The 21545-nt window shown below is 36.3% G+C and overlaps 1 protein-coding gene across 5 annotated transcripts in view; it reads right to left on the bottom strand.

Moving 5' to 3' along the window:
- ARMC8 (armadillo repeat containing 8) overlaps positions 1-21545 on the bottom strand; it is a 71629-nt gene that overhangs the window by 24967 nt on the left and 25117 nt on the right. For 3 of the 5 annotated variants that reach the window (XM_081105913.1, XM_081105914.1, XM_081105916.1), the window contains 9 exons: positions 20150-20292; positions 19951-20048; positions 16077-16169; positions 12636-12716; positions 10530-10605; positions 10343-10433; positions 8483-8543; positions 6336-6536; positions 2963-3058 (listed from right to left, as the gene is read on the bottom strand). In XM_081105913.1, coding sequence (XP_080962039.1) covers positions 2963-3058; positions 6336-6536; positions 8483-8543; positions 10343-10433; positions 10530-10605; positions 12636-12716; positions 16077-16169; positions 19951-20048; positions 20150-20292 — 940 coding nt within the window. The remainder of the gene's footprint in view (positions 1-2962; positions 3059-6335; positions 6537-8482; positions 8544-10342; positions 10434-10529; positions 10606-12635; positions 12717-16076; positions 16170-19950; positions 20049-20149; positions 20293-21545) is intronic. The other 2 variants (XM_081105915.1, XM_081105917.1) reach the window with 1 other exon arrangement.

The following is a 21545-nucleotide window of genomic DNA, read 5'->3' on the forward strand; positions in this document are numbered from 1 at the left end:
GTCAAGCTCAGTGGTCCATCTTTCTTAGGCTTCTCCCTTCTCATGTCACAGCCAATGGGTAGTGTTTTCTACTGTCACCTGAAGAACTCTTCACACTGCCTGCCTCTCTGACAGGACACCAGAGGACGTCAGGGAATTTGTAAGTATGCCACAGAGTGATGAAATGCTGGGAATTAGAATACCAACTCTGCTCAGCACAGGACACAGAGAGATCTGGGCATATTGAAGGAAATGTCACTGTGTGTATGATTTCTGTATTTTCATTTCTATATTTATTCAACAAATATTTATTTACTGGGTGCTTATGAGGTTCCAGGAGTTGTTATATAGTTGATATCTTTTAATGGGAATACACCAACACTGCTCCAGAGCAGGAGTGGTATATCTCTGACCTAAGGGTCATATCTCAGTCTTCAGCTTAATTTTGTCTGGCCCAGAGAGAAGGTATCAAGAAATGAAATCACAGCAGGTCTTTAGAAGTCTTTAGAAGCAATGAGAGAGAGAAACATAATTCTACGAAGACAGAAGGCCTGTAGCTTTCTCCTTTACAGCAGTTGGGTATATCTCTCATTGTCTACCTCTTATAGCTTCAGTTTTTTCTTTTTCATTCTGCTTCATTTCCTGAACTGATCATAACAGGGCAATGGAATATATCTTACCCCCTGTACTTACTGAATTGCATTCCCATTTTCAGTTTAAAAGGCAGACCAACTGAACACTTCATATTTTTATACTTGTGTGTGTGTGTGTGTGTTTGGGGGGTGGGGTGGGGCGGGGAGGAAATAGCTCTATGATCCTTGAAATTTCTTTCAAAGATTCTCCTCTCATTAACTCAGTAAACTGAAATTCCAACTTGACAAGCATAAATATTGCATTAAAAAAATAAAACAACACTATACATCACGAAAATATAATCAAAGTTAATAAGGCATAAGTGTAAAAGGTAAATAAATATTTCATAGAGAAGTAAATAAAAATCTATCCAAATAATTATGTCAACAAAAAATGGAACAGAAATAAAGGCATTCAAAGAAAAAGGGTCATCATCATTTTTTATGCACGGAAAATAAGGATTCTCCACTCCTAAGAACCATTTTCATGTAGGTTTTATCACAATATAACTTAAATTTTCCATTTTACAATATCTCTCTTCAGTAATTACTATGAACTGTAAGTTATTCAAACACTTCATTTTTCCAGAAATTAAATATCTTCCTAAAAACTCTATATAATCCCCATTATATAAGAATATCACAGTATCTTTGCTTCACCACACAAAAAAACTATAATAATGATAACTTATTCTTTATTTGTCATCTTTCTACAGAAATTATCAGGATTTAGCCTTACCAGGAAATTATACACATTATAAATACAACTTTTAATAGACTGATCATCAGACTGTTATGTTGTATTTCTAGAACATGATATCACAAATTAAGTCATTAATTCCAAAACAATAGTTTATTAACAAAAAAGTACAAAGAAGTACAAATGGACATCCTATTTCCCCCTTTATAGTCCATCTATCTATCTCCCTTTCAGTCCATGGCATAACCTTCTTGAGCTAAAAGAATGGGCAAAACACTTCTCCTCTTTCTAATGAGTCCTAATAACCATCCAAAAACAAATCATTACGTATATAAATTATACAGTCCACGTCAATTTTTAAAAAATGTTTTATCTATGAGTTGCCATAAAAGCCTTTTCCTAAATTGAACGAAGCATATCAACATCCAAAAATTATGTTTGTCAGACATACGGAATACCATATCACTGGTATGTTTACCTTTAAGTAACAGTTTACAAATGAAAGCTTCGAGGTGTCAAGAAGGATTTTCATAGATACTTACTAAGAACACTTCAAGTCAAAAAATCTTGTTAGTTGAACTAAATTGAGGTACATGGAAAATAATTAGTTGCTTTTTTGCACTGATTTTAAATCAATGCTATTTACATATCTAATCTTACTGCTTATTTCAATTTTATTCAAGAATGGTTCCTTTTCAATTGATTTCATGAAACCTATGGCTATGCCACACCTCTCTCTCAAGCCCAAGTACTTCTCTGAATCATGACAAATTCCCAGTACTTTGTAATTTCCCTCAGAAATACCAATATAGATCGAAAGACTTAGTAAAGTGCATGTTCAGTAAATAATGCCCAATTTGCTCTTTCTGCTATGGCTCATCACGACAGAACATGTGGGATTACTTTACTGATGTTCCTAAAAGCCTTGTGTAAAATTTATTAGATTATGTTTATTTTTTTGAGTGGTAGATCCAGTTTTTTGGTTTGAGGAGGGAACCAGGTCAGAGCTTACAACTATACTTTATTTTCTGCTTAAAACTATTTTCATAAAAAACATGAGTTCAGTGTTGGACTAGGCTATTAAAACATAAGGTGCTACACCAGTGATACATTTTTTGGGACCTGAAAATTCACATGATTACTCACTAAACATAAAATCACCATTCCACAAAGATTTTATTCACATCAAACTTGCACAGTAGCAAAAAAATCAAAACATAACTAAGCCACATATCAAAGAACAATATACAATAGATTTAAATTTCTCAATGGCATTGGAAAGTATTTTCATAAATAACATATACAATTCTAGTGTTAGGACTTTCAAGGTGTCTGAAACTTCACAGTGCTAGAAATGATTTTTATCAGAACACATGCAAAAATGTGCAACACAATAATCCATATTAATGACACAGGAAAACACACCAGTTATTTGTCATTCCAGCACGGCCATGCCACTCTATGTTCTAAAAACAAACAAACAACCCCCCCCAAATCCGGGTCCCATTCATTCTTCAATTATGCCTTTAGTCACTCTGCTTTATTATATTCAAACAGTCACTGTTAGTGCTCTTCACCACGACTTTCAGGTTGGCGTCACTCCCTGCCTGCTGGCTGTCAGGACTGGGGGACGCCCCTCTCCCAGACTCACCTTCTTCCGGATGTCTTCATCATTTGCTCCAAGAGAGGCGTAGAGCTTGAATGCAGCCTGGCGGAGTTCGTGAGCATGTTTTAAGTCATGATCAAGCTATGGGAGAGGAGAAAAAGGTATGTTCCAAGTCGGCCCACAAATTAAATTTTCAATAAAACCCATTGAGTAGAGTTGAAAACATGTTTAACAACTATGAACATATGAGTACTCTCACTGAATTCCTGATTATTTTTGGGTTCTGCTCACATGATTGAGACCTCGGTGTGTTTGTGTCAGCATTATCTGGATACACGCTGTCTGCTTCTGTCTAAAGTGAATGCCAGTGTTTGACACTAGTATATGTAAACCTTTGACCCCTAAAAATTCAGTCCTAGATTGTAGCTTCAGTGGCACTAATGCTTGCTTGCACCGGCTCTTTGAAACGCCCTCCTCCAAAACAAGGCACACTCAGGCCTTGACAGCCCCAGAATACAGCTGATAATTTGAGTGCTGTTGCAACAATGTCTTTAGCAGGTTTCCCAAACATTAAGTAGTGCTAGCCTAATTTCAGTATTTCAGATACTTTTAGAAACAGGGAAAACTTTTGTGAAAATCCTTAATAAACGTTATACCATGGTAATCATTATTATTTATCTATTGCCGTTATCTGAGACTTATGTTCAGGAGACTTTTTAGATACATTTATTAAAACTACTTACTGGTATGAAACAATGCTACCTTTCCATATGCATAACTGGCTTCTAAGTTATGAATTTTCTATACACCTGATTTGTCACCAAACTACCATAATAAAAATAGGACAGTTTCAGTGACTATGAACCAGTAAATATATAAGGCATATCAATAATGTAAATAATTTTATAACTAAGAGACATAACTTCTTCATCCAAGTGACTACCACTTTCTTCAAATGATTTGCCTTCAAAATGTTCTCTTATGCAATTATATACTGTTGTTCAAAAATAATCAGAGACCCTCTTTTAAAACTTCCTAAAGAGCTAAGTGGCACTTTAGCTACAAAACCCTGACTAATGTATGTATGAACTAAGAGAGTTTGAAGTTAATTGTCAATGATTGTCATGTGTGAAGATGGGGAAATCCAGCTGGGTAACCTTTAGAATAACAAATAAAACAAAACACCCTGAAACTCATTTTGGGGTAGTTCTGAAGGCAATTCTTAAAAGTAGTTCCAAAAATATTCTGATCAAAGCAGGCACTGATGGATTATGGGAGGAATCTCCCAATATATAATGAGGAACACTCACTTTGATATGTAAATCCTAAAATATTTATTCTTAAAGTTTTAACTACTTTTTAGTCATAACATATTAGAATACTGAGTTGGACTAATATATCACGAAAATCATACATTTGTTAACATGTAAGAATTTCTCTCTATGGTCAATTACTCAGACTTTTATGGTCAGAAACCACTGGATAATCCATCATTAAAAATAAAGATGACTTGCCCTGGCTGGTGTGCTCAGTGGTTAGAGTGTTGACCTACACACTGAAGGGTTTCAACTTTGATTCCAAGTAAAGGGCATGGACCTGGGTTGTGGAAACCCCTGGCATGGTCAGGCATGTGCAGGAGGCAACAATCCAATCGATGTGTCTCTCTCATATTGATATCTCTCTCTCTCTTTTTTCCCCACTATCCCTCTCACCTTTCCACTCTTTCTAAAAAGAAAAAAGTTAAAAAAAAAAATAACCAATGGAGGAAACATCCTTGGATGAGAATTAACAAAAAGTAAAAACTAAATGAAGATGACAAAACAAACTAATGTTCAAGTTTGGCATTGAGCTAATTTTTAAAAATTATTTCTATTCTAGTTTTATTGTAATGAAAATAAAATGGAAAAACCTTAATAGCAGGGATAATCTACATACTAGTTAAATGTTTGCACCTGCTTAGGCTAGAAGTTCTTGTAACTATATTCCCTCACTCTCCTTTCCAACAAAGTGTTCTATTTGCCTTGCTGGGATGGTCAACTAAGGGTGTCCATGAGGCCATAAGTAGGACTTGCCCATGTATCTCTGTACCAGTGAGACACTGTCAGTGTGAGCAAGTAGCCAGAGGGAGAACAGACAAGGCAGATGGTTCAGTATAACCCATCACCTCCACTGGAAAAACAATCATACTGAAGGACGAGAAGACATAACTTGAATACACAGAGGGCAATATACATCATTAACACAAATATTAGTGAAAGCATTTTAGGTCCTTCCTGAGACAGAGAAAATATATACCCTTAATAGTTTATTTTATTTTCAGTATCAAATGCCAAATGAACAGTTGGCTGCCAGATGAATTTTCTTTTTGGAACTCAGGGGCATGAGAGAGGTCAAGAAAACAATTTTTAAAAATTTACCATTGGGACCACTGGTATAAAAAATACAGTCATATTCATGAAACAGTGCTGGTTACTAATTAGGAGGCAATGTTTCTTCTACCATGACCTTCTTAAATAAACTTTCTCTAACATAATATTTATCTCCTATGCTTAGAGAAGTAAACATGACAAATAGACTCAGAAAAACAAAGTCAAAGGAATATCTACCTATCCTAAGGAACTTATATTTTGAGAAAAAGTGAGCACAATTTGGTTCTTGATGGTCTCAGTCTAGAGGTTAAATGATGCTTTACCTGTCACTAGCAGACCAAGTACAGTATAAGACTGCAAAAAGGAGAGAGAAGAAGATGGCAAAAGTTAAGAGAAGTAGCACAAGAGAAAGACAGCAGTGGAGAGTAAAGTAAGGCCACTAAGTTACACATAGCAAAAGACCACGTTGACCTAAAGAGCGAGTACAATGCAATAGAGGTGATTCTGGGAACACAAATAGGATGAGATAACATTATCAGAATGTCAGCAACCTGCTTAGAGACCAGAACCCACTATTTGGGGGTTTTAGTTGGGAATTAGGGACATAATTTTCTTCTTTCCTCATTATTTCCTTAATAAAAAATTTCTGCCCAGCTGGTGTGGCTCAGTGGTTGAACATCGACCCATGAACCAACAGATGGCAGTTCGATTCTAGTCAGGGAACATGCCCAGGTTGTGGGCATGATCCCCCAGTAGGGGGCATGCAGGAGGCAGCCAATCGATGATATTTCTCCCTCATCGATGTTTCTTTCTCTATTGCTCTCCCTTCCTCTCTCTAAAATTCAATAAAAACATATTAAAAAAATTTCTGAACATGAAACAAATTGGACTCAAAAACTCATAAAGCAACATCATCTATGTTACCAAAGGTAAAAGATTCCTTTATTTAAAAGGGCTTTGAACTGTATTATCAAGTGGTTCAAAGTAGTGAACCGTAAGTAAAACTTTTAGGAAGCCCTCTCTAGAGCTGCTGAAGGAAGAGAACATACCCTTTTAATGTCAGTGATGGCACTCACAGAGCTGGGATACTTGAAATAGTCAGCAAGCATGGCAATGAGGTGATCAGTAATGCTGGCAATTCTCTGTAGCTCGACATCTGGTTCAATCAGATAGGCGAGTGTCTCAGCTCCTTCAACTCTCTCCTCCAGTAATCTCTCCTTACTGCACATGCGAACCAAACATGGCAACGTCTGAAAGGTAGTGACATTAATTATTTGCTTTTTGGTAAAGGCAAAAGCTTGGAGATCATTTAGTGACTGAATAAACTCAGTAATTTTTATTGGGAGTCATGCTTGCAATGAAATTTTCAATGAAGACTCACAGAGAATAAGAGAGTTTTTTAATGTAAAAATATATAAAATTCAGTGCATATTAATCATTTATGCTGGTACACTAAACGCTAATCATACAATCAAAATACAATAATACAAACTCTATTCAGGCTTTTGTGATCGATTAGGACTAAAGCCTTATGGTACAACCTTAAAAAAGACATTTCAAGAATCCCTAATAAAGCATGTCTGGTGCTACACCATGTATGTATTTATTTAACTAACTGACCTCCAACAGTTTAACCAGGAACGATTTTGCCTTAGAAAAAGTATGCTATTTTTTCCTTAATGAGCAATATGGCTGGGATGACTTTTATTTTTTGTTTGGGGATTAATATCTACAGGAGCAAAAAAAAAAAAAAAAAAAAAAAAAGATACAGCTTTAAAGATTCCGTGATCTTACCATTACTCAGATTCCATCAGTTCTCCTATAATGCAAGTGAAATGCATTAATTATAGTTCCTAGGTTTTCCAAAGAGCTCCTTGGAAAGACTAATATCTAAACCGTCCAATTTTATTTCTGAGGTCCTTCAAAAATCTTGGCACTGGTCTTGGTTGGTTATCTATCAATAAAAACATCCCATGTATTTACTATTTCTAAGGCTGATGAATCCACTTTAAAGAATAATGTGGAAGTAAAAACTGAAAAATATTACAATTATAGGAAACCTCTCTCAACTACCAGCCAGCTGTGCTTTGCTCTTTTCCAAGTCCCCATTACATCTTTACCTAGGCTTCCAAGAGGAAAGCCTTATTCTTATTTTCTTTTGAACAGTCACTAACATTATCAAACCATAGATACATGGATTATTGAATTTCTCACAACTACTACATCAAGAAAGATACTATTAACCTAGTTTACCAATGAGGAAGGAAGAAAAGAAGCGGTAGAGGAGTAAAGAAAATAAACCAAGGTCCTTGCACGGAAGCCTTTAGCACTCTATGCAGAGTTGGTTTCTTAGGGGGTTGTCAGATCTCATTAAATTAATTGACTTGCTTCACCAAAGACTAAAGCAACCATTAATCTTTTTTTATCCTTGGGTTGATTTTGAACACTGATAGTGAGAGATCTCACATTCATAAAATGACACACAATGAATTTATTTATACTTGCTTTGTTCTTTATAGCTAATAAGACATTTAATGTATTGTTATTCTCAAAATAACCCTGTGGGATAAATGAGCAGGAATTATTGCCTCCATCTTCATAATTAGGAGTCTGAAGTGCCAACAGAATAAGGGGTGTGCCCAAGGTTACCAAGCTAGGCAGTAGTGGCAATGCTAAAAGCAGATTCCAGGTCTTGGGACTCTTAGGGCTAGTCTCTTATCTGGGTTTTTCTGACTTCTCATTGATTTGGACATCAATGATAATGACTGTTTTCATGTGTTATTTACTTATTCCTTCTCATTTCGCCTTTTGATTACCTGCCATGAGAGTGATTTGTCTTTATTTGCAGATCTAATGAACTGCTTCCTATAAAACTATTGCAAACAATAAAAATCAATGGTTAAAATATATTTTCTATCACCTGAATTTTACATATTTTTACACTTTCTACATCCGCCTTATTACCATAAAAATAAAGTATGACAAGGAAATAATTATTTCACTTTGACTTTCAAAACACATATAAAACCAATTTTTAAAAACTACATTCTATCCCATCAAAAAGAAAAGCATGGTGTTTACTATTATTTTATTCTATGCACACATACCATAGTGACAAATAGGAATACCAAAATTTATATTCAACACATATGAGTGGATACTTTTCATATGCCTTTTAGAGAATTAATTAGCTCACCTTCAATACAATACAGTTGTCATCTGTCCGAATTGCTCCAGCTCTACACATGTAAGTTAAACTGGAATAAGATGGCAAAAAGTAAGTTTTTGCTTGTGTTTTAAAACTTTAAAAGGAAAATTACTTACTTGCCTTTAATATTTTATGGGCCAAAAATAAGACAACTACTCTCATTTATTTTGAGAGAGGCTTTGACATTCCCTTATCTGAGGTTCTGTTAATTTAACAGTCAAAGAAAACTAACTGATACCAATGTCATAAGCCAGATATTAAAAAAACCCAAAACCCTACCTACAAAATTTTTAAAAAATAAATGGCCTAATAGGTGGACACATTTCGAAGCTAGATGCTGGGCACATTAGAGATCTTTATACTTTTCTGTTTAGTTTTAAATTTTCCATAATAAAAAGGAAAAAAAATAAAAAGTTAACAAAGTATCTAAGTTTAAATGAAGTTAAGCTGGTATTCCAACTTCAACAGGAGAAGCATTTATCTTCTAATGCTTATGGGTGTCCATAAGAAATTAATTAATCAGAGGTTGTCAGTAGTGGCATTAAGAATTAGGCAATGATTTGGTTTTATTGAAAAACAATTTATCTTCACAATTATATCTGATTTTGAATAAGAATAAAATTACTTTGCACTCCCCAAGAAGGTAATGAACATTAAGCACTTCAGAAACTTGAATGAATTTCCTTTTTCAATTACATTCCTTTAGTAAGCTGGGTGAAAAAAAACACCCATGTTGTAGCTTTTAGGGGATGCTATAAACAAATCAGTAAAATACTTATATTAGAGTGGGGTGGGGAACGTCTGGCCCATGGGCCGTATAAAGGCCTGAGAAATCATTTGGTCTGGCCCCGCCAAGGCCTTAGGGGGGAGTTAATTAAATGTTTGACCATATATAGCAGGCTAATTTTTAAGTTAATAATTTTGTATGGCTTTCAAATTATGTTATAAATATCCAAATGGCCCTTGGCAGAAAAAAGGTTCCCAATCCCTGTTCTAGAGGGTTGGATCCTTTATAGCTGTCATTATTTTAAGGCTTGTTATCCCCACTGTTTTTCTTTTTAAAGGTTCTATGACAGGGTTACCTCACCAACAAAGAAGCAAATAGTTTTGAAGTTAAAACAAAAAGCAAACAAACAAAAAATACAAGTAATATAAACAAACAATAAACAATTCATAATTCATGAGTAATTCACTGAAAATTTGTCATTCTCATCAAAATATCAGAGTTTCTTAAATACTGAAATAAACAATTCATTAAGCATAGAACCCTATACAAAAGGTATTCAACCTATCTGTTAATGTATTGATACAGAATCAGCATGTACTGAAGGCTTATAGGAGCCAAGAGTTATGCTAATAAGAACTTTATGTAACTATCTTATAAATTGTTACATCTCTATGAGAATTTTTTGTTTTGTTTTTCCTAAAATGAGGAAACCACATTCTCTGAAATCGTGCATTGGTTATCAACTTTAATTCTCATCCATATTTCTATCTCTTTATATTTTCCTGGGTTAATACTTTTAATATTTAGCATAGCATGTGATGGTTAATTCTCATCGAATTCCATATTATTTCAACAGAAATACAGGAAGGGAATGTGATAAAGTAATTTTCTGTAGGTAGTCTTAGATGTTATATGAGAGAGAGTTCCTGTTCTGCATGCTACTAAGTAAATGGAGTAAAAACCATGTCCATTTAAGAAAATGTGAGACAACCACATGACTTTCAAATTTTAAAAAATCCCCAAACAAGGCTGGGATTGAAACTGAACCAGTCAATCTGTCCCAAAATACTCTAAGATATTGAGAAACACTATCTTTCTTTCCACATTGTCTTGACTTTTACCATTTTGCTGATGTGAGTTGCATCTCAATAGGCTTATCCCTCTGTAACATCTTCACAAAAATTTGTGGTAACAATTCTCCATCAACCAAAACTAGAAATAAAACAAACAACAAGCATTGAGAACTTCTTTAAATCTACAAAGTTTATAAATTAAATCATGAAGGTTCCACTGAAAATTCCAGCCTACCATTTACCAGGGTCATCGATACCTGGGGGTTTTCAAAAGCTAAAACTGAGAAGCATTTCAGTGCTTGCATTCGAACCTGTAAAAATAAATGAACAAACAAATGTTTTTATTTCAGTTTTGCAAATATGCATTTTTTAAAAATATATTTTTATTGATTTCAGAGAAGAAGGGAGAGGGTGAGAGAGATAGAAACATCAATGATAGAGAATCGTTGATCAGCTGCCTCCTGCTGGGGATCAAGCCAGCAACCTGAGCATGTGACCTTGACTGGAATCAAACCTGGAACCCTTGAGTCCACAGGCCGACACTCTATCCACTGAGCAAAACCAGCTAGGGCACAATTATGCATTTTAATGTCTCAGAATCTAAACTCTTCTGAAGAAATAACTATTTAAATCTGCCAAAGTACTAAAGGAAGGACTCAAGGGAATAGAAATAAAACCTGTATATCTAAGGAGTGCAATAAGTTAAAATTAATGAAGTAATGAAAAAGCAAAAACAAAATGGCAACTAAAATTTAAGTAGATAAATCCCTAATCAAATTTAAGAGAACACTGTACCAAATACAATGTTGGTAAGGCAAAGGGAACTTAAAAGCAATTATTAACTGCCTTTCAAATGGGACATCTCTTTTCCCAAATTACAAAAAACAGATACTTAAAGGAGGGAAAAAAGAGTACTCTACTCTTGTGGTTGCATATGGGGTGAGAATGGGGAATAGAGGAAACAAAGTTACAATAAAAATTTGAAAAGGACTAAATTACTTTACCTTTTAAAACATCTATAGCCAGAACCGGTTTGGCTCAGTGGATAGAGCGTCGGCCTGCGGACTGAAAGGTCCCAGGTTCGATTCCGGTCAAGGGCATGTACCTGGGTTGCAGGCACATCCCCAGTGGGGGATGTGCAGGAGGCAGCTGATTGATGTTTCTCTCTCTCGATGTTTCTGGCTCTCTATCCCTCTCTCCCTTCCTCTCTGTAAAAAATCAATAAAATGTATTTAAAAAAAAAAATAAAAATAAAACATCTATAAATTGTGCCACCATTCCTTAAAACTGGGTAACTGGTGTGGGATGATACCAAGGAAGGGCCCAAACTCTCAACCACATACAACATATTTTACAATTCGCAGGAGCTCCTATAAGAGCTATTTTTTTTTTTTAAACCTTTCTGTTCAGTTTTCACCAGATATCTAATCCTCACTTCCAAGCCTGAGCCTATATTTGATGTTCTTTTGTGGAACCTGGGACTGGTAGGATAGGTAGCTGAGATGTGAAGAAACATGTCCCTCACTTTGGCAGTACAACTATCCTTGTGAGCTCTTCACCAAGAGTGAACTTTGGGCATCTGAGGTAGGGAAAACATACATATTAGCAGGCTGCAATAGAGCTAAGAACCAGAAGAGCAGAGTGAGGTAAGTACAAGTGGATAGAAGACCAAATGACGGGCTTCTCTGCTCTTCAGGAAACTCCTGGTAAACCCAACTCTAATGTGACACAACAAGGACAATGTCCCAATATTTGCTACAATTTGCTAACTGAACAGCAATGAGATGTCCGAAGTTTTAGCTAAACGCTTGGTAATATATCATGATGCCACTTACCTATATATAAAAGACAGTAAAGAACATTCAACTAACAAATCTGAAAACCCTTGACTTTTAAACTCAAATAGAAAAAAGAATACATTTTAAATGTTTATGTATATGTGGATATATACTGTAAGTTTGAGTCACTGTGGCTAAAGGTCTCAAATATGAAAGCCAAAGTTTTTCCTAATATAGCAAGCCACTGCTCCTATATACTTCAAGGCATCAGCTTTCGCACGAACATCTAACTGGAGGAGATTGTTAATGATCACAGGTGAAAATCAATAGCAACTCATGCCACTACCATATCCTGAAAACAAAATAGAAAGGGTAGTTTTTTTTTTTTAAAAAAAGCAACTTCTAGAGATAAGAAAATGCCCCATAACATTTTACTGATAAAAACTACGCTTGGTCACAATATCTAACAAAGAAGGAATAAAATATGTGGGTCTCTTTCTAGAGCAAGATTTTAGAAATCAAAATAAAGTATAAAAATCTGGACATAATTTTTAACATCTTACTTTGTAAGATACTGAGGTTAGTAGGTGAGCAATATTCTGAACTGCACCATGGTTAAATAAAATTGTTTGATGATCTGGACCCTGTAAGAAAAGAGAATATAGCAACACATTAAAAAGAGCAAGATTCTTTCCAATAAAACATTTACTTAAATGTAGAAAACCACACTCAATACAATGCGGAATTCTCAGTTACCCTTCTCTTACATAAACTCACCCCCCCCAAAAAGCAGGGAAACTGGATCACTTATGGAATATCTTTATTGATGGAGTTATGTTTATAAATGATGACAAGATCAAGCACAATGCAATTCTCTGACCACAAGGGTTCCCCACTACTAACAAGATAAACTGTTCTTTTTTAATCCCTCAAATTCTTTACCCCAAAGATTGTAGCAATATTTGTTACAAAAGCTCTTCCTCTTCTCTGTCCTACATAGGATTGCGTAAAAACAACTGCAAGAAAGGAATTAGTGGCTGCACCAACTAGAGAGGAAGAGCTATTGTTTGATTCTTATCAAGTCTTTCTCATCTTTCCAAATCAACCTGCAAGAACCTAGGGTTATGGAGGCAGCAGCCACAGAGTAGGAGGCACATAAGCCCTTGTGATCTTAAACTCCAAAAGATGTCTCAAAAATCTGAGTAACTGCTTAAGAAGAGACAAAAATTTAGAAGTTAGAGCGCCAATTAATATTATTACTAGCCTTTTTCAGCTTTTTAATAAATCAGGGAGAGAAAATTTCAAAGATATAGCTATGATTAGCTTATAACACAAACATTTTAGTTATCTCTCCTCTTTTTCTGTCTCCTCTCCCCCAAGTATGTATATTTATTTGATATTGATATCAGCATATACAAACTTGTGAATTTTAAAACTGTATTATGAATTTTATATGTAAACTGACCAACATGAAAATGAAAGGTTTTACAATTAATGACATTACAGAGATCATGAGATCAGTTGTTTTCAAAGACATATATTGTTAGTGTATCAATAGAAAGATTAATATTGTATTTTAGGCTATTTCTATTGTCATTAGGTTTATAAATGCTATGTTTCCTGAGGTCTAGTTCTATCTCAGAACACCTGAATTTGATCATTTAATTACAGTAGCAAAGGTCATTATCAGGCTAAAAGAAAGCCAAGTTAAGATGAATTTCTCTGTTGTCTTCAGTTCATGAATGCCATGAGGGTGCCTGTAAGTTTCTCTCCAACACAACAACTAGTGATTTAATGGTATTCCTTTAACTATGATTCCAGCTAAAACAGCATTGGCAACTTTCACATAAGCAAACCTAAAAGTGGTGAGAAATTTATAATGAGTAATTCTAAAAGTGATTTGGGTAACTTCAGGAATGGGATCATTCAAATTTCTCATAATTTAACAAAATTTGACATGCAGTAGTTATATACATCCAGGTCCAATCTTCAGTGCCCTTTTGGGATTATTGTAGTTATAACTAGTAGATGCTGTGTTTTCGAGCACACTTGGGTATAGGTGCTCAAAGATTTGTAATGATGCACAGAGTTCTGGAGTATTCTTTTCTACCTGCCAGGTCCAGCTACAAGACATCATTTCATTGTTGAAAGATTTTAGACCCTGTTAGGTTAGCTCATTTTTAGTAAAATGAATTTCAACAAAAGTACTGTTTTCTTAAAGCCTTTCCTTGAATCAAAATGTGTATTTGTAACTTTACCACATATTGTAAAAGTTAAGGGATCATTTGACATCCCTGGTCCTGTGAGTCAGCTTACACACTGTCAAAGCAATCTGGGAAAAGAAACTTCAAAGATTATTTATTTATTTGTTTGTTTGTTTATTTATTTATTTATTGCCTAAAGTTGTACATATGTCTCCTTTTTCCCCGATTGACACCCCGCGCCCTGCCCCGCTCCACTCAGCCATTCCCACCCCAGGCAAGCCCCCACCGCCCCAGCATCTGTGTCCACTGGTTATGCTAATATGCATGCATACAAGTTCTTTGGTTGCTCTCTAACCCAAGCCCACTCCCATCCCCTGACATTGTCTCTGGATCTATTCTTGTTCATCAAATTATGTTGATCATTATATCCCACAAATGAGTGAGATCATGTGATATTTACCTTTCTCCGACTGGAAAACTTCAAAGATTTTTGACAAAAATCTTAAATTCTAAATGTCTTAAATAGAATTAAGTGGGCTGTGAACTTCCTTTAGGATTTGGGAAGGGGTTTAAACATTTAAATTATAATCAATAGATAATTTTTATGGAACCAAATTATTTAATTTTCTTTTATTTGGGAAACTGTTCTAAAATGTGATCTGTGATCTTCCTAGTTTAGTATGTAGGTGTTCACTTCTCTTTCCCATCTTTCCTATAGTTCCCCAAACTCCTTACTTTGTATTTGTATTATAAATGATAGGTGAGTAATGTTGCCCTGGAAACTTACAGAATCATCAGATGATAAATAATTATTTAGTTAGAAGTTAGCAAATGTGTAGAAATTATGAAAGATCTCAAATAATCACCCATTGCTATCAAAAGAGTACACTCAGCCGAAGCCGGTTTGGCTCAGTGGATAGAGTGTCGGCCTGCAGACTGAAGGGTCCCGGGTTCGATTCTGGTCAGGGGCATGTACCTGGGTTGTGGGCACTTCCCCAGTGGGGGATGTGCAGGAGGCAGCTGATCGATGTTTCTCTCTCAGCGATGTTTCTAGCTCTCTGTCTCTTTCCCTTCCTCTCTGTAAAAAATCAATAAAATATATTTAAAAAAAAAAAAAAAAAGAGTACACTCAATGTGTAAACTATAGAACAAAATAAGTAGCACTTCAACTCGTCAGGTTAGGTTCAGGTCCCTTAAATAACAGAAATTTCTCTCAACAAAGAGCAGAATAACCTCTCAGTTCTGCTTGTAAGAGATCACTTAAAATAATTTCCAATAATGTGGAAACTGAAGGTGTAGGGAAGCAGTCATGATCACACACTGCTGGTAGGAGTAAAAATGGTACAACCTCTACACAAGACAGTGTATGATAAAATTACAAATGCACACACTCTTTGATGCAGCAATTCCATTTCTTATAAAATATCTTACATACAAGGTATTTGTTGCAGCGTTGTTTTGTAATAATATTAAGATGGGAAACAAGCTAAATGTCCAACAACAGAGGACTAGTTAAATAAATTACTGAACATCTACACTATATGACTGTTTGTAAGAAAAGAATAAGGGAGCTCCTTATGTACTGATCTGGAATAGCCTTCAAATTATGTTAGGTGAAAAATGCAAGGTGCAGAAAGTATGCAAGGTATACTTTCATTTATTTCAGAAAAAGGAGGGGGAGGGTATATATGCAGAGGTCTGCTTATACATATAGGTTATCTCTGGGAGGATATACACAGGAACATCTCCTTAGGGCATATAAGATTTTACATTATACTGACTATTTATTCTGGTTCTTACTTTACAGCAGTGTGAGAAGATCTGACAGATGTACTCCTGGGTGTAACGGGACTTGCTAAGCAGCGCCATGAGGTGTGGTATCACCGTAGCATCCTGGAGTTGAAGGGAAGGAGAGCACAGCAACAAGAAACTTAGGCATGTGGAGCACATCTAATGAACTATTTCCATGAGCAGGTACTTATGTAAGCCTCTTATCTTAATGACAGTAAATCAGATCTGCTTAAGAAACACTGGAAAACAAAAGCAATACAGCCACCAAAACTGTCTGGGCAAAGAATAAGGAGAAGAGCTTTAATGTTCATCAATCGACAATAAAATACAAAACCAGAAAATTCTCAATTTCTTTCCCATAAACAGCCTATATTCTCACAATAAAACAAAATCATTTCAGTAAGACTTGACAGAAATCTATTCTGAAACCCAAATATGAGGTAAAGATATACAATAATAAATAGCTTATAAGGAGGAATCCTATATAATAAAAGCATAATATGCAAATCGACTGAAAGAAGGAATGACCGGTTGCAATGATGCACACTGACCACCAGGGGACAGACACTCAATGCAGGAGCTGCCCCCTGGTGGTCAGTGTGCTCCCACAGGGGAAGTGCCGTTCAGCCAGAAGCCAAGCTCGTGGCTGGCGAGTGCAGTGGCATGATGGCAGTGGTGGAGCCTCTCCCACTTCCAGTAAGGAGCGAGGGGTCCCGGACTGCGAGAGGGCGCAGGCTGGGCTGAGGAACACGCCTCCCAACCATCAGTGCACGAATCTTGTTATTGTATAAAATACAATTTGTATAAAAATAAACTTGGCAATTACGACTTCTGAGATGTTATGGTAAGTATCAGTAATCAGTAGCAATCTCTCACAATGACTATAGTTAGGTAAGTCAATCTTTGCAATAGCAACTTCTCATTTATAGCATACTCTCTATTCACACTTAGCAACATACATGATGGTACAAAAGAGAGAAGAATCCACCCAACTTGCTGCAGGGCTCTCCAAAAATCTCCTTTTTCTCATTTTTTCATTCCTGCATTTCCTCATACCTGCCCCCCCTTTCTGCCAATTGTCATATATTTGCAGTTTACAGTTGAGTAAACATGCAAAGAATAGTTAATATAATTTGCTCACTGGATAATGAGACTTCAAACTAGACATCCTGCCCTCTTCCAATCTGACTGCTGTCTTCCATTTAGTGCCCGAGTTGCCTCGGCAGCTGGCCTCTTCACTGTCCCATATAGCACTACACTCTGTCATTATCCTACCAACACTTTTCATGGATTCTCCATTGTCTCTGAGGCATAAAATTGAGATGCTTCATAATTTGCAAGTTCTTACTATGAAAGTCACACAATGTCCTTGAGTCTTAATTATTTTCATGTTAGAAAGTTAAGTTGGCATCAATCGGAGTTTTCCAAATTATGCACTATAATTCATTAGTGGGTTATGAAATAAGTTTAGAGTATGAGGAGGAAGGAATTAAGACAGCTGGCCAGGATCAATTTCCCTCTATTACTGACTGGGCTGGGGGTTAACGGGAAACTTCTAGGGCAGTGATTTTCAACCTTTTTCATCTCATGGCACACATAAACTACTAAAAATCCTGCGGCACACCAAAAAATGTTGTTTCCCTCCGAACTCACAAAATAAAATAAAATAATAAAATAAAATAAAATAAAAAAGGTGTAATTTTGATTCATTCACATTGGATGCCTATTGTTGTGTTGGCTGTTATCATTTTTTTATCTGACAATCTAAGGGAAAAGAGGTCAGTGCCCCTGACTAATCAGGTATCGCATGTTTTAAAAATTCTTGCAGCACACTGGTTGAAAATTGCTGACCTAGAGTAAAGAAGACTAGTGACTGGTTTAACCTCTTTGTAAATAAGACACTAGGACCTTAGGAAAACAGACTGATATTTACTAGGAGGAGAGCCCCGTGGAACGCTGTGAGGAGAATTACCAATGTAGGGACTGCTTATAGTACCAGTAGTTCTCAAAGAGTACTCCAAGGACCAGCAGCACTTAAGTTACCTGGAAACTTGTGAGAAATGCAAATTCTCAGGCCCCACCAAGATCAGTGAATCAGAAACTCTAGGTAAGGTCCAGCAATCTGTATTTAACAAGACCTCCAGGCAATTCTGGAGCATGCTCAAGTTTGAGAACCACTGCAGTATACACTTTCCAGATTTATGAGGCATAGCTCCCTGAAGAATGTCACACAAATCCCTGACATATACAATTGAGATTGTCATTTAGAGCCTCCCTGCTGTTCGAGGTTACTCACAAACCTCCTTTATAATACTACTAGAGGCCCGGTGTATGAATTCATGCACCAGTGGGGTCCCTCAGCCTGGCCTGCAGCATTGGACCAAAACCGGCTCAATGACATCCCCCAAGGGGTCCCAGATTGCAAGAGAGCGCAGGCCAGGCCGAGGAACCCCAGTAGTGCATGACCGGGGCTGGGGAGGGACATGGGAGGTTGACCAGCTGGGGAGGGACCGTGGGAGAGCTCCTGGGCATGTCCAGCCCGTCCAGATCGCCTGGACCCCAACAGCAAGCTAACCTACCGGTCGGAGGGTCTGTCCCCTGGTGGTCAGTGCACGTCATAGCAACTGGTTGACAAGTCAACTCTCTGCCCCCTGGTGGTCAGTCACATCATAGCAAGCGGTTGAATGGCCTTAGCATACATTAGCATATTACTCTTTGATTGGTTGAACAGACGACTGGACAACCAGACACTTAGCATATTAGGCTTTCATTATGTAAGATGTATCCTTACCAGCCAGGGGAACATGTGTCTGATGTGGGAAGGACAGATTATGAAGCCACATGACATGTCCCCCATCTCTAATTGTTTTGCCTCTTGATTGCTTATGTTCTTGAAATATTTGTAAAGCATGATTCTGGGCAAGATTTCTGATTCACATGTGTCAGATTTGACATTCTGATTCTTTGTGTTGGCTCAGAATCACAACCACCATTTTTTTTTTAAAATGAAAAAGGATGTAATAGAAACCAGAGAGCATCACATTTATGGAACTGTTTTGTGAAGACCACCTCAGGTTTCTCTCTCTCTCTCTCTCTCTCTCTCTCTCTCTCTCTCACACACACACACACACACACACACACACACACACACACAAATTTGCACCTATGCACAGTGTGGCAATAAAAAATATATTTCTTACTGTAAATTGTGGATAGGAGTATTTGAAAGTTATTGGCCTGGATAATTTTCATTAAGAAAGCACCATGTAACCCACAAATAAAAACATCCCCTAATAATCCCTGAGGTTTGTGAAAACTACTGAATGATTCCAAAGATCTTTGGATTCTCTCACATGAATTTTCTGTTCTAGCCTGGCAAATAAGGCTCTTGCAAGCTGATTCTGCTCCACCTCTCCAACTGAACTAACACTGATACCCCTCCTGCATTAGACTATCCTGCCTGCTATCCTGCATATACTCTTACACAGTTCTCTCCTAGACTGGCCTCTTTACTCTCTAAATCTTATCCATTATTTAAGACCCAGGTCAAATTCTAACTTCTCTATATAGTCTTCTCTGCTGGATTTAACCTAGAATGAGCAGAGCTCCCTACAACTCATTTAGCATTAAATATGTTGCCTTAATTTGTATGTAGTAAGAGATCAAAATGTGTCTTAAAAAATAGCTTATAAATTCCTCAAGGTCTGAGACTATCTTTCACTTCTTTACAAAGCCTAGATTATTTGACATTTGCAAATTAGCAAGAATTAGTACTTCTTGAGACCTTTTTATAATGTAACACAGTTGCGTCTTGAGATGCTAAATAGATTAGAAGTACGATGACAGTGAATGTAACTGATGATTAAAAACATCTAAAACTCACTGTATACAATAACTCCTCTGGAGTGACGGGACTGGTGAAGATGGTGCGCAGACATCGAAGGCAAGCTTCAATGAACTTCAGGTCTAGAGATAACAGTCCTATTAACACAAAATAAATTTAAGGTTCACCTTTTCAGCCATATTTAAAACTGCAAACTGATTCTTATTTTTACTTGTATAAATATGACTTCCTTACATACCTTGCAGTAAGGCAGGGATGATATGGCAATCTAATAGAGACTTGACATTGTTTTCAGTACCCATAGCAAGACTTCCCAATACCACTGCACATTCGGTTTTCAGCTCTGTACTTGAGGTTTCTTGCTGAAGCAAGTACAACAATCTAAAAAGAATGAATTTGATAAACAGAAGAGACTAAAAAACTTAAACGAAAGTAAATTAGCTAAAAGTAATGTGACAAAAAAAAGACTACCAATACATCACACATACTAAAAATACTGTTGACAAGCTTATAGAGGATAGGAAATGGTCATTTGTTTTATCAGCTGATAATTTAATAAAGAAGTGTTTGGAAAAGAAATCTAAAAGATTTTCTTCATTTTGAGCAAAAGAATAATCATATAGTCTCAAGAGTTTATCAGAACTATAAATGTAACAGTTGTCTAAAGTGGTCTCTGTAGAAACTGCAACATCACAGTCCCTGTTATCTGCCACTTCAGAATATGAAGACAGCCAATGCCAAGTGCTGCTGGGTCTTACATTCAGACTAGATATGGACCTTGAATAACCAGAGCTATAGCTTAGAGATCACAAAGGTTGAGCCTACAAGGAATATTCAGAATCCTTGTGTAGCTCTTCAAGTAAGGGGAGCTCTCCTCTTTCTTTAATTCTCCCATTTGGAGAATCCGGGGATCCTCCCATTTTCATTTCAGCCCAGCCTTCCAAACAACTACTCTTCAAATTCTAATTATCCACCACTTATGACCATCTTCCTTATTCTAAGGAAGGACTCTCATGCTCCCTAAAGCATATTTATTTTTTAAAATATGCTTTTATTGATTTTTAGAGAGAGGAGGGAAGAAGGATAGAGAGATAGAAACATCAATGAAAGAGAAACATCATCAATCGACTGCTCCTGCATGCCCCCTACTGGGGATCGAGCCTGCAACCTGAGCATGTGCCCCCCTGACTGGGAATCAACTGATGACCTCTTGGTTCATGGGTCAATGCTCAACCACTGAGCAACACTGGCCATGCCCTAAATTATATTTATATACTGGATACTAATCCTCTAAAAAGGCTACTGAGTGCTTTATGGTTACTAAAGTATATATTCGAAGTTGGTTATGATAAAAACAATACAACCATTAATCCTATATCAAAAGATAACAGAAAAACCCCAAAACATTTAAAAATTCTGAATGAAAAATTTACAGCAACTGCACATAAAACTTAGTTCAAGTAGTAACAGCAAATCAAAAATTATACAACTGTCATTATCTGCCAAAAGGAAGCTTATTAGATCAGAAGAAATCAAACTTTCTGTTAAGTTAAAAAAAAAATTTTAAATTAGAAATTAAATACAGAAAAACAGAATTAAAGGCAAACCAGGTCTCTCTCTCTTTTTAATTCAAA

The sequence above is a fragment of the Myotis nattereri genome (assembly GCF_964212035.1).
Source record: "Myotis nattereri genome assembly, chromosome: 14".
NCBI lineage: Eukaryota > Metazoa > Chordata > Mammalia > Chiroptera > Vespertilionidae > Myotis > Myotis nattereri.